Source organism: Arachis stenosperma, chromosome 5, assembly GCF_014773155.1.
Source record: "Arachis stenosperma cultivar V10309 chromosome 5, arast.V10309.gnm1.PFL2, whole genome shotgun sequence".
In the NCBI taxonomy this organism is placed as follows: Eukaryota; Viridiplantae; Streptophyta; class Magnoliopsida; order Fabales; family Fabaceae; genus Arachis; species Arachis stenosperma.
The window spans coordinates 33,114,000-33,127,687 of record NC_080381.1 but is presented as its reverse complement, the minus strand read 5'-3'; the positions used below and the strand labels follow the sequence as shown (position 1 = coordinate 33,127,687).

The window sequence follows — 13,688 nt, the reverse complement described above, 5'->3', positions numbered from 1 at the left end:
ATAAATTCAGTTTTATTTACTTGAACCGAGGATTTATGATTTTAAGAGTTTCAATGAATTTTAAAGAATTGATATAGTTTAACCTTCCCTAAAGACTTGGGACTCTGCCAAGAAGCTTTTGTTATAAAATCCCATTGTTGGATGGGTGGTTTTGAATACTTTGACATAAATCCTTAACTTGCCATGGTTTTGGAAGTTTTGGAAAGAGAATGCCGAGAGTGGCTTTGTTTTAAAAAGAGAACTCACTTTGAGTAAATTTGGCTTATGAGCCTGAGATGATTTGGGAAATGAGATCTTTAAAGCCAAGGCTGAAAAGAGTTAAAATTTGATTTCAAAGTGAAATGGCTTGAGAAAAATGAGTTATGGCTTAAATGCCGGTTTTATGAATTTGATGATATTAAATGATGGAAGTACTGTTTTTGTTATGAGCCGGAATGGCTGTGTGTGATATTGATTTATGGCTGATTATCGAATGAGTTATAAGCCGTATGGCCGGTCATGAATTATGAATTTAAGCCGAAGGGCTGTATTTATCGATAAGTTGATTGGTTCTGGATTGAACCGTGAGCCGGATGGCTGAGATGGATGGTGATCCATGGTTGAATATATGTGCATGTATGCAATTGAATGATTTGTGAATTTAAGCCGAATGGCTGAGATGAAAGTTGTAAGCGAGTATGCTTGTGTTTTCTCTCTGGTTGTAAGGGTGACAGGGCACCGATACCCTCTAATGGCGACAGGGCGCAGATACCCTCTAATGGCGACAGGGCGCAGATACCCTCTAATGGCGACAGGGCGCATATACCCTCTAATGATATTAATGCGCAACAGAGAGACTGTGTCTGGGTTAGCTACCGGACACGTCGGGTTGGCTTGGTAACCGACAGATGATATCATCAGCCACTAGGGACAGGCATGCATCATATGCATCTATGTGACATTGTTTGGGTATGCATATTGTACTTGGTTTGCCTATGTGATTAACTGCTAATTGTTCTACTTGCAATAACTGTTTGTTTGTGTTTGCGTCTTCCTACTTGTGTTTGCATATGGAACTCTGTTGGATTGTGGTGGATTGGTTGTGGTTGGATTGTTTGGGCCTAGGGCCGTGGTTGAATGAGATGGACCGATGGTTGATTTCGGTTTTGTGGTTCTGGTTCGGAATAAGATATGAAAGGTTATTTGGTTCAGTATAGATAAACCTTTTGAAATGCTTTGATGTTTTGAGAATTGAACAGTTTATCTTTCAGAAAAGATTTCTGACTGTACTTTATTTGAAAACCGTTATTTTTGAAAAGAGGCATAGGACAGTTATTAATCATTGGTACGGTTTATCTTCATGTATCCTATTACAGTAATTCCCAAAAACCCTCTACTGAGAACCCTTTCGAGGATGATGTTCTCACCCCCTTACATTTTTCCCCTTTCAGGATTTGGGCGCAGAAGTTACGAAGAATTTATTTAGTTATTGCTGTGATGTTCTGTATTGCTTTAGATTATTAATTATTGTACCCTCGCCTTTATCTTGATATATTTTGTAAGAGGGATAGGAATTGTATTGGTTAATGTCTGTAATATTATTTATATATATGTATGTATATATATGGATGTACTCTTTATGAGTTTTTGTAAGTTGTATGGTTTCTATGGATGTACGTTATCGAACGAAAGCATTTTTGGGAACGGTATTTGCGGTTTAAAGTTTCAAACAGGCTCATATTTTAGTATTAAATAGTATAAGTGTTGTCGTAATGTCCGAGCTATCAGAGTTGCGCAGCCGGAAGCGTGAGCTTTGGTAGTTAGGGTGTTACATTATGGTATCAGAGCAGTCCTTCCTGTAGAGCCTGAGGAATGGACCGACTATGCTTCAATTGCATGCTCTGAGCGTTTGTCATGTATTAGGTCTTGTCGAATGATGAGAATTAGAGCTTTATGCACATGACGGTCTATTGATTAACGCCGTTAGTCTTGCATTGCATAATTCTTGGTATTAAGTTTGGCCGGCTTAATACTAGTGAATTATGTCTATGAAAGCACTAATGGGTTATCATAGGCGATATACGAGTTTTGAGCAAAGCGAATCGCGGGTTTTGGGAACGTTGGAAACTATTTCTCGAGGCTATTCAGTTGTGTGTTTTGGATTTTGTTCGAGTCGACCTGTTCTTTCATGTCCTAACCTGAAGTTCTTGTTTGCTACTCCTTTTGAAAAGTAGTTTGATGCTTCCACCCTATTTCTCTATTCATATGCATTCTTGTTTGATCTCAATTGCATATACTTGTTTGGAATCCTTGTTGCATCTGTCTTTCTCCGTTTGAGTCCTTCCAGATTCCAATATTCCTTGATATAGTTTTGAACTTGTCTTGACGTGCTGTGACTTTTAACTTCGGGTTCCGAATTCATTCTTAAAGAACTGGTTGATTCAGTTTTCCTCTTATTTGACAGTTATTACAGCTAATTTTGAGATTTTCACAAAAGTTGCGCAGAGATTTGATATATACTTATCTACACATGTGGAATTTGAGGATTTCTTATACAGTTTAACAACTATTTATCTCTACTATCTTGCCTGTACTTTTACTGGTTTACGGAACTACATTTACTTTAAAATTACAGTTTGACTTTCTAGCAATTTTACTATAGTTCCAATGCACGTCCTCATTTGATTATGTATTTGGGGTGTTTTTCAAAATTCTGGAAAGAAAGGGGATTCCTCGCTTTTATCCCGGTTGAGTTTCGTTTGATAAACTTTACTTAATTCATTTTGAATTGAGTTTGATTCAGCAGGCTATATGGTTTATGCCATTATTGTTCTTTTGAAAATGTTGGACTCATAGCTTTCTTCCTATGAACGGACTAAATCCTCTAGTAAACCTTCCATTTCTATGAATGTCATACTTGACTTTATTTTAACTAATCTTTTACATTTTGTGAGCATTGCCATTGATCTTGGTTTTTCTTCTCTGGTGAATCTCATTCTTATATGAGTCAGTTTAATTTGTTTCAAATTAGTGCATCATTTATATATCCTCTCATTATCTTTACAAAAGTTTTTAGTTAAAGATTTATCCTTGAGAAATTACTAATAATTGAGTTGTCTTTTCCTTATGACTTTTATATTCTTTTGGATCAATTGAAAGCTTGTTTGATGACTCATGCCTAGTGAATCTTGTTTGAACTACTTTGGTTTAAGATCCTTTCTTGTATGGCTTGACTCCTTTTCAAGTACATCCTAATATCCTTGAATATCCTTTTGAAATGGTGATTTCAACTATACTTTTGGAGTCTTGTTTTGAATTTTTAAAGAAGTTTTGAATTCTCTTTGAAGAAATTCTAAACTGAATCTATTCCCTGTTACTTGATTGAGAGTGAAACCATTATTCGATTTTGATGAAATTGTTCTTAAAGTTGGCATGCGCTATTTTAAATGAGGTTTTGAAAAGTTTCCTTGTTTAGAGGAAACCGGTTCGTTTGTAACGCACCACTTATTTCCTTTACCAAATTGTAAGAAAATTTTTACTTCGGAGTTTCTTTTCTAAAAAGAGTTTAACTTCCTCTTTTGTACTTGCTATAAATGTTATACACGCTTGTTTGAATATGAAATTTTGAGAATTATGAACAAGCATTTGATTACTTCCGAGTTTTTATGAACTGCTTTTGGTTAAGTTGTGCACCTATTTATTTTTCTAAAATATTTGAGAAGATATTTTAGCCTTTATCCAAACTTGTGTACACCTCGTTTTTAAAATTCTACATGATCTGTTTTCAACATGAAATTGTACTGAAGTAAAGCCACATTTATGCTTTTGTTACTCTCTTGAAGGATGTTTGTTGCTTAACTTCTCTTTCAGACTGCGAGGTGACTTTCTTGCAAGTTTTTCGATTCTTTTAAAAATAATGTATACGAAAGTATTTGTAATCGTGCTCTTGAGTTCTGTGGGCTTTGTCTTGGGTTTGAAATATTCTCTTCTGTAAACCTCATACTTCATCGACTCGGTTTGAGTTTGTTTGAAACTGATGCGCTGGTTTTCTTGTTGATCCTATTGAACTTCTTTGATCCAAGGGTTATCTTTGAAGTTGTCAATTGATTTATTTCTAGCAAACTTCATTGCTTGAGCATCCTTGTTTGTCTGGGATTGGATATATTCTTTCTAATCTATGAGTACTATCCTTGACATTTGACTCTCCTTTCTAAATCTTGTATCCTTCTGAGTAAACTCGAGAATTGTTTTGATATCACGTGCGACTTGTAGGCGTAGTAACGCGATACGTTAGTTCTTTAAGACGTGATGTGTATACGGAAGTTGAAGCGGTAGGTGTGCAACGTATGAGTTGTAGGCGTTTTGTTCCTTGCGAACGGATTTGTGGTTGTCAGGCTAACGATCGAAATTGGGGTTTGTAAAGTGCTTGATGGAATTGGGAAGTTGAAACTTTGAGGTTGATATGAGATTAGTGTGCGGAGGTTAAGCGCGTCGTTTTAACTCCATCCTGTTTGATAGCCTTGATGCCTTGCCCTTCTATCACATAATTGACCCATGTTATCTTTTGCATTGAGCCTACCTTGAAACGTTTGCTTTGCAATCACACTCCTACCTTTACATCCTTATGCTTATGACAATCAAAGTATTTGAAAATCGTATATATGATTATATTTTGAGATATTTTTGCTTCTTCCTTAAACGTGTTCGAGGGTGAACCGTTATAGAATTTCTTTCATTTTGTATCAATTTTCGAGGGCGAAAATTTTTATAAGGTGGGTAGAATGTAAGACCCAGAATCTTTGAAAAGTCTTATTATGATCAGCTCTCAAATCCTACAGTTATTTATAGCCTTAATTTCAGAGATTATTTTATTAAAGATAATTAAGGCAAGTTTTGATTTATTGGATTTGAGATAAGTTATGATTATTATCCAATTTTATAATTATTGGATTATTTTCTATATTTAAAGTATAAGGTTGATAGTTATAAATAATAAGGATTTTTATATGATTTTGGACTAAATAATTAATATTTTAGAATATTGATATTACTATATTGGAAAATAAAGAAAATGAGTATATTATTTCTAATTATTTGGTGGGGACATTTTATTGAAAATAATTTGTAAAATTGATGAGCAAATAGTATTTTTATACATTCTTATTAATGGATTAGAATTTATATCTAATTACTATACTATCCCTACCTTTATTTGAAATTACAAAACTAACCCTATTACCCTAATTCTTGTTGTCTAAATTACCAAATTAACCCCCCAGCTAAACCCTAACCTGTTGCTCTCTTCCCTTAACCCAATCAGCAGCCGCAACCTCCTTACCCTGAACACAGACACTCAGCTCACTGAAAGAAAGGAAAATGAAAGTATGGGAATGAGAGAAAGCAAGGGAAGAGAGATCGAGAGCAAGCTGTAGAGGGAAGAGGGAAAAGGGGGGAGCAACACCGGTGGGTACCACAGGCACTGTCACTGCTGTTTGTGGCCATATGGGAGAGTGAGGGAGAAATGGAGGGCGAGAGGGAGAAGATTTGTGCACCATCGGAGTCGCTTTGTCACCGCCGTTGAGGTCCTCGCCATCGCCGTTAATGGAGGTCTGTGAACAGAGGGGAGATACGCGAGGAAGGAGGACGCCGTCGCGAGGAGTGTCGCCTCGCCGCCGTCGCTGATGAGCCCAGCTGCCGCCGATCTGGTCCGAGAGAGGGAGAACATGAACAGAAGGCAAGACGGGGAGCCGCCGCCGCTGTTTGTTGAACCCACAGTGCTCCCTATCACCTCTGTCATCTGGAACCGCGCCGGACCGCCACGCGTCAGGAGCCGGGCTGTCGCTGCCCTTCTCGTCGCAGAGGAGAGAGTCCAAAGGAGAGAGAGAGGTCGCACGATGATGGTGGGTGGTTCCGCCGCCCTTGCTGCCGTGCCGTCAGAATCTGCCACCATGGCCGCCGGAGCTTCGGGCTGAGCTTCTGCCCAACCAGCTGCTACAGGGGTTGCCTCCTATCGTGTATGGCTGCCGGAGAAGCTGTTGTGGCCACCGGAACCATCACCGGAACTTCTGCGGTTTGATTCAGTCTTCAATCCTTTCTCACGGTAAGCATCTTCATTCCGGAGCTCTTGAAAATCAATATGCTGCTATATTTGGCCGCAGATTCTGAGGTTTTGTAACATAGGGTCAAGCTCTGGTTATTGCGGGTCAAGATTAAAGCTGCCGCCGAATCGGTTCGGAGACCGCCGCTGTTTTGGTTCAGCCGTTCCTCCTTCGGTTCGGTAAGCATTTTCGGTTTGAAAGTCTTTTGGTTACTATTCTGTTATCTCACGCTGGGGTTTGTGGCGTTAATTGCTATACGATTTAGTTTCGGTTGTTGTATGTTGCGATTAGAGTGTTGAGGCTGTTGCGAAAGTGGCTTGGAGCTGAGGTTTTGGTTGCCGTCAGTTCGGCTTGAGACGGAAAGGACTTGATGAGGCATTTGGGTTATGGAATTGCGTTTTGAGGTAGGGGCGCTTTTCAAAAACTATGTTTTATGTATTGGAATTATTACATATGGATACTGATGTGAGATATTGTGTATTTGGTGATTGTATCTGCCTTATGTATTATTTGTTTGACTCGAATGATTATGGATGTTGGTTTGGCTGAATTGTTGTGCGGCTTTGTGAAATGTAATGTTTGAAGTTGATTCTTTAAAGATTTGAATCTGAGTTTAATCCGTTGAGGATTGATTTGATTTGAGTTAATTATTTGATGATTTGAAAAGTCGAATGCACTTTTGAATTCAGCCTGGTTTACTTTAATTGACTTGGTTTTGGACAAATAATTTGTTATTGAACCGTTTCTTTAAAGCTTTGGAAATGAGTTATATTGATTGATATTGAGTTGTTTTTGAAATGGTATCCTTGAGATACGCCACTGAGGCGATTGTTGGATTTAGCTTGCTTTAAACTGATTTCTGGTTTGAGCTGTTGAAAAGGGATGAGAAACGGTTTAGTTGGGACCCGAACCGGGTGGCAAAAGTCCAAGTTTTAGGGGAGGTGCTGCCGAAATTTCTACAAAATTCTACTCTTGTTTGTAAAGTTATTTAAAAAGGGTTGGATTTGAGAAATTGTATTATTTGATTTATTAAGAGAATATTTATGTTTTCAAGCTTAATTTATTTAATGAACTTTATGCGTTGAGTTCAGCTCATTTAGAAATGAACTATTTGTACAGTTTGAGTCACTGAAGGAAAGAATGATGCTTTAATATTGATTTCAATATAAAAAAGGATTTTTAGTGATTTTTAAAGGAACCTAGACTTTTGATTGAGTAATCAAGTTTGAGGCATTTTGGAAGAGTTGGAAAAATGGGTTCCAAAAAGAAACCTGAAAGTGGTCTGATTCAAATGAACCGGTTCCGTTTCAAATGAGTTGATTTTTGGACCGGGTTGGAACTTGTGATTTTGTATGATCGGTTTTATAATAAATTCAGTTTTATTTACTTGAACCGAGGATTTATGATTTTAAGAGTTTCAATGAATTTTAAAGAATTGATATAGTTTAACCTTCCCTAAAGACTTGGGACTCTGCCAAGAAGCTTTGTTATAAAATCCCATTGTTGGATGGGTGGTTTTGAATACTTTGACATAAATCCTTAACTTGCCATGGTTTTGGAAGTTTTGGAAAGAGAATGCCGAGAGTGGCTTTGTTTTAAAAAGAGAACTCACTTTGAGTAAATTTGGCTTATGAGCCTGAGATGATTTGGGAAATGAGATCTTTAAAGCCAAGGCTGAAAAGAGTTAAAATTTGATTTCAAAGTGAAATGGCTTGAGAAAAATGAGTTATGGCTTAAATGCCGGTTTTATGAATTTGATGATATTAAATGATGGAAGTACTGTTTTTGTTATGAGCCGGAATGGCTGTGTGTGATATTGATTTATGGCTGATTATCGAATGAGTTATAAGCCGTATGGCCGGTCATGAATTATGAATTTAAGCCGAAGGGCTGTATTTATCGATAAGTTGATTGGTTCTGGATTGAACCGTGAGCCGGATGGCTGAGATGGATGGTGATCCATGGTTGAATATATGTGCATGTATGCAATTGAATGATTTGTGAATTTAAGCCGAATGGCTGAGATGAAAGTTGTAAGCGAGTATGCTTGTGTTTTCTCTCTGGTTGTAAGGGTGACAGGGCACCGATACCCTCTAATGGCGACAGGGCGCAGATACCCTCTAATGGCGACAGGACGCAGATACCCTCTAATGGCGACAGGGCGCATATACCCTCTAATGATATTAATGCGCAACAGAGAGACTGTGTCTGGGTTAGCTACCGGACACGTCGGGTTGGCTTGGTAACCGACAGATGATATCATCAGCCACTAGGGACAGGCATGCATCATATGCATCTATGTGACATTGTTTGGGTATGCATATTGTACTTGGTTTGCCTATGTGATTAACTGCTAATTGTTCTACTTGCAATAACTGTTTGTTTGTGTTTGCGTCTTCCTACTTGTGTTTGCATATGGAACTCTGTTGGATTGTGGTGGATTGGTTGTGGTTGGATTGTTTGGGCCTAGGGCCGTGGTTGAATGAGATGGACCGATGGTTGATTTCGGTTTTGTGGTTCTGGTTCGGAATAAGATATGAAAGGTTATTTTGGTTCAGTATAGATAAACCTTTTGAAATGCTTTGATGTTTTGAGAATTGAACAGTTTATCTTTCAGAAAAGATTTCTGACTGTACTTTATTTGAAAACCGTTATTTTTGAAAAGAGGCATAGGACGGTTATTAATCATTGGTACGGTTTATCTTCATGTATCCTATTACAGTAATTCCCAAAAACCCTCTACTGAGAACCCTTTCGAGGATGATGTTCTCACCCCCTTACATTTTTCCCCTTTCAGGATTTGGGCGCAGAAGTTACGAAGAATTTATTTAGTTATTGCTGTGATGTTCTGTATTGCTTTAGATTATTAATTATTGTACCCTCGCCTTTATCTTGATATATTTTGTAAGAGGGATAGGAATTGTATTGGTTAATGTCTGTAATATTATTTATATATATGTATGTATATATATGGATGTACTCTTTATGAGTTTTTGTAAGTTGTATGGTTTCTATGGATGTACGTTATCGAACGAAAGCATTTTTGGGAACGGTATTTGCGGTTTAAAGTTTCAAACAGGCTCATATTTTAGTATTAAATAGTATAAGTGTTGTCGTAATGTCCGAGCTATCAGAGTTGCGCAGCCGGAAGCGTGAGCTTTGGTAGTTAGGGTGTTACAGGAGTTGAGAGGATCAGAGGAAAGATGGAGAGACTGAGGGTTCATAGTTAGGTTTTGTATGAGTTTAAAACTTTTAGAGAACCACCTGTTTATGGTTTCTATTTTAGTTTCTTAAGTTTTATAATCTAAATGTCGGAGTTTTAGGATTGCATCTGGCTTTCCCATGACCTTATATCTTATGTATGCGGCACCTTTACCATGCTGAGAACCCCCGATTCTCATTCTATATGGATATTTGTATTTTTCAGATGCAGGTCAAGAGGCACCTTGCTAGGCGTCTGGAGTTCTGCAGTGAAGTGGATCTTTTGGGACACTATTTTGTGTACTGTTTGTATATGACCATAAGTATAGAACTCTCCTAATTGACTTGTTTTACTTTTGTACCTCTTAGAAGTATATGGAGAACTAGGGTTTCATATATGTATTTTGGGTCATGGGTTACATATATATATATATATATATATATATATATATCCGGCTAGCACTAGTTTCACAGGCTTAGTTAGGAGCTTGTTATTTTGTACTCTTGACCCTCTACTCTTGTTTTCTGTATATATATGTTATGAACCTTATCTTTCTTCGTATGCAAGTAATCCTTATTCTTGAGCATCGCGCTTTTAAATTTTGCGATTTTGTTTTACAAATCCTTCAAGGCTCATCTTATATTATATTCTTTCAAGTATTATCCTAAAGGTGTTCGCGGTGCAGTTTGGTTTGGTTTTGAAGGAAAAATTCATCCGATCTGAACGCTTAATTTATGTGCAGTGCGATTTGGATTGGATGAACTTTTTTTGGAAATCCGATCCGATCCGATCCGATTACAAGCAGTTTGGATCAGTTTGGATATGTGGTTTTTTAAATACAAAATAATAACTTAATTTATAAAGTTAATAACCTGTCCAACAATCCATCATAATAATAAAACACAATCCAACATAATAATAAAAAAATTCCATAAAACATTATAAACCAACATGTCTAATTGTCCAACAATCCAACATATTCAACAAGTCTTGATAAAATAATAATTCTTCAGCATCAAAACAACTAAACAAGTCTCAACAAGACAAAATCAAATAACATAGCAAAGTCTTAATAAAAACATAACATAAAAAACTCCAAACTGAGAGCGGAAGCACTGATCACTAATTAGATTCATCACTAGAGTCTTCTTCATCTATTAGTTGAGGAATCGACTCAAGTTCTACCATAAAATGTAATAAAATAAATATTAGTAAGTTAAACATATTATCAAATAGTAAAGTTAATCACTATGTGAAGATAAAATAAAACATAATATTAAAGAACATTACCTTTCTCAAGTTTTTAAAATTCTTCAAAAGGCTCCTCAAGGTCAATTGGCAATGAATTGGCTCGAAACCAATTATGTGCACAAATCAAAGCTTCAACAGTTTTTGGAGTAAGAGAGCTCCTATATTGATTAAGCACTCTACCTCCAGTGCTAAAGGCGGATTTAGAAGCAACCGTTGACACCGGCATAGCTAGAATATCCCTCGCAATTTGATTTAGAACAGGATATTTATAATTGTTAGAGCTCACTTTCCATCAAGTTAAAATATCAAAACTACTTGGATCAATTGTTTCTCCAAGGACTCCATGAGATATAAATCCATTTCATTTGTGTTGAGACTCTCACTTGCTTGTACATCACTTTCAAATGCTGCCGCAAAGCAAACATCATCAAAGGCACTATCATCCATATCCACATCTTGGCTATGTTGTGCAGATTGGTGTACTTGATCACTATTGAGAGCAACCCTATGGCTGTTAAAGAAGTCATTGAATACTTCCTTCACCTTACCACATAAGAAATCAACATCCTCCTTCTCAAACAACCTTTGAAAACTCCACTCAACAAACTTAATCTTGTATCTAGGGTCAAGTACCACAGCAACAAAAATCATCATATTTATGTTCCTCAAGTTACCCCAATATTTATCATGCTTAGCCTTCATTTTTGTAGCCATACCCTTAAGTAATATGTCATTACTATCAGCACAAGTCTTCAAAGAACTAAGAATTGAACAAAAGTGATGAAAATATGAAGAAGAAGTCACAAATGTAGAACCCGAGACTTTTTTTATTACATCAGAAAAAAATCTTCAAAAACCTCACAAAACATCTTGCATTATCCCAATTTTTATTCTTTGGAATGCCCCCTTGCATCATTATAAACTCAGCATCCCTCTCACTTAATCTCTTGAAGGCCTTTTGGAATTTTAAAGCACTATCAAGCATTATGTAAGTGAAATTTCACCTAGTGGGGACATCTAATTGCACACAAGAGCAGTCTTAGATCCTAGCCTCTTTAATGCAACTTTTAAACCTATCCATACGACTAGGAGAAGCACGGACATATCTAACAGCATTTCTAATTTTACTAATTGAAGAATGCATATCCTTCAAATCATTATTCACCACCAAGTTCAAGATATGAGCACAACACCTAACATGAAAATGTTCACCTTTTAAAGGATATGAATTCCAATCTTCCATTCTACCTTTCAAGTAACAAATGGCAACATTATTTGAACTAGCATTATCAACTGTGATGCTAAAGACTTTACTTATTCTCCAATTTAAAAGATATTTTTCTATCTTCCTACCAATTAGTTCACCTTTATGATTTTTGATGAGACAAAAGTTAAAAAATCTCTTGTGCAACTTCCAATCTTGATCAATAAAATGTGCAGTGAGGCAAAGATAGTTTAGATTTTGTGCAGAAGTCCAACAATCAGTGGTCAAACACACACTTTAATTTGAGTTTATAAAAACACTCTTCAACTTATGTTTTTCATTCATGAACAAGTTCTAACAATCCCTAGCAACTGAAATTCTGCCCAGAATATGGAGTTTTGGCTGTAAAACACTCATGAAATAACGAAATCTCTCCCCTTCGACAAATCTAAAAGACAACTCATCTATAATTATCATTCTAGCAAGAGCTTGTCTACATAAATCAGGATCAAATGATACAGCAGTCAAACAATTAACCAGCCCATTTTCTTCTTCTTTTTTAAGTTGCTGCATAACAAGTATTTTTTGTGTGGGATCAAGTGAATCTTTTAGAAATTTTCTACACTGATTCAATAAGTGACTTTTAAGATTGTTAGTACCATTTTTATGTGAATCAGTCGCATAAGATGCTCCATACCACTTACATATAGCCCTAGGTTTGGGACCACTATCATCTTTTTTAAAATACTCTCAAGTCCAAGATCTAGGTCTAACAGGTTTTTTAGTGTTACCTGTACCTTGTTCCTCAGACTGGCCAGGATTAGGTGACTCATCAGTAACATTTGCTTTGCCTCTCCTCCTCATAGATCTAGTTCCTTCATTGTTCTGATCACTGCACGACGACAGTGGTAGCAGTGATGGTGGCTGCGTCTGCGTCTGAGTTTGTGGCTGCGATTGCTGCTGTGGAGGCGGCATTGACTCTGACTGTCCTGAAGATCTGACTTATTCAAAAGTGGATGGAGTAGCACTGGTAAATCCTGGCTCGCTACTTTGAACATCCTGTGATAACAAAGAATAATTAATCAGTTTATGCTATTTTAATATTTTTCTCAATTAATTAACATATTGAGTTGTTACCAACATACACATTACACAATAAAAAATTACCTCAGGATATGAAGTTGACATTGTTGACTGATGTGCGGAAAACGATCCGACACAAAACTCACCGGCAAGTGTACCGGGTCGCATCAAGTAATAATAACTCACATGAGTGAGGTTGATCCCACAGGGATTGAAGGATTGAGCAATTTTAGTTTAGTAGTTGGTTTAGTCAAGCGAATCAAGTATTGGTTGAGTGATTTGTGTTTAACAGAAGCTAAATTGCTTGGAATGTAAAGGGGGAAGGGAAAATTGCAGTAAATTAAAGAGCAGGAAAGTAAACTTGCAGAATCTTAAAGAACAAGAAAGTAAATGACTGAAACTTAAAGTGCAAGAAATGTAAATTGCAGTAACTTAAATTGCAAGGAATATAAATTGCTTGAATGTAAAAGGAATTTGAGGACAGGGATTTCAGAATTTAAACAAGAGAAATTGAATTGCAACAATCAATAGAACAGAAATTGAATTAGAAGCAATTGGAATTCAAACAGAAGGAAATTAAACGCAGCAAAGGTTCACAGAAGAACCAAAAGTAAATTGGGATCTCAGGTCTCCAGAGACTAGGTAGCAAAGCCTAGATCTCAATTGCCTTCCCAGATCCAAGCTAACAAAGCGATTGACAAGAAATAGAAGAAGAAGCAGTAAAGGAAATTGAAGTTGAATTCAATTGTGCAGAAAGGAATTAAAGAGATTTTGAATGGAGATTGAGACAGAATTTCCTCAATTCTTCACACCCAAAACTCAAAACAAGAAAAGTAAAAGTGCCCAAGCAAGAACGAGGAAGAAGAGAGAT

General features: G+C 36.7%; 1 protein-coding gene across 1 annotated transcript; it reads right to left on the bottom strand.

Annotated features, from left to right (window-relative positions):
• Positions 1-10,582: 10,582 nt before the first annotated feature.
• Positions 10,583-12,709, bottom strand: LOC130980668 (zinc finger BED domain-containing protein RICESLEEPER 1-like). Its single transcript, XM_057904326.1, has 5 exons — positions 12,526-12,709; positions 11,604-11,778; positions 11,388-11,504; positions 10,914-11,290; positions 10,583-10,815 (listed from the first exon to the last, which is right to left on the bottom strand). Exons 1-5 carry the CDS (start codon positions 12,707-12,709, stop codon positions 10,583-10,585), a joined length of 1,086 nt encoding a protein of 361 aa, XP_057760309.1.
• Positions 12,710-13,688: the final 979 nt, after the last annotated feature.

Coding starts and splice junctions, on each gene's coding strand:
- LOC130980668 (XM_057904326.1), bottom strand. CDS start 12,709: ATGCCGCCTCCACAGCAGCAATCGCAGCCACAAACTCAGACGCAGACG. Junction 11,505..11,603: donor TCTCCTAGTCGTATGGATAG/GTTTAAAAGTTG, acceptor AATGCTTGATAG/TGCTTTAAAATTCCAAAAGG. Junction 11,291..11,387: donor AATGCAAGATGTTTTGTGAG/GTTTTTGAAGAT, acceptor TTCAATTCTTAG/TTCTTTGAAGACTTGTGCTG.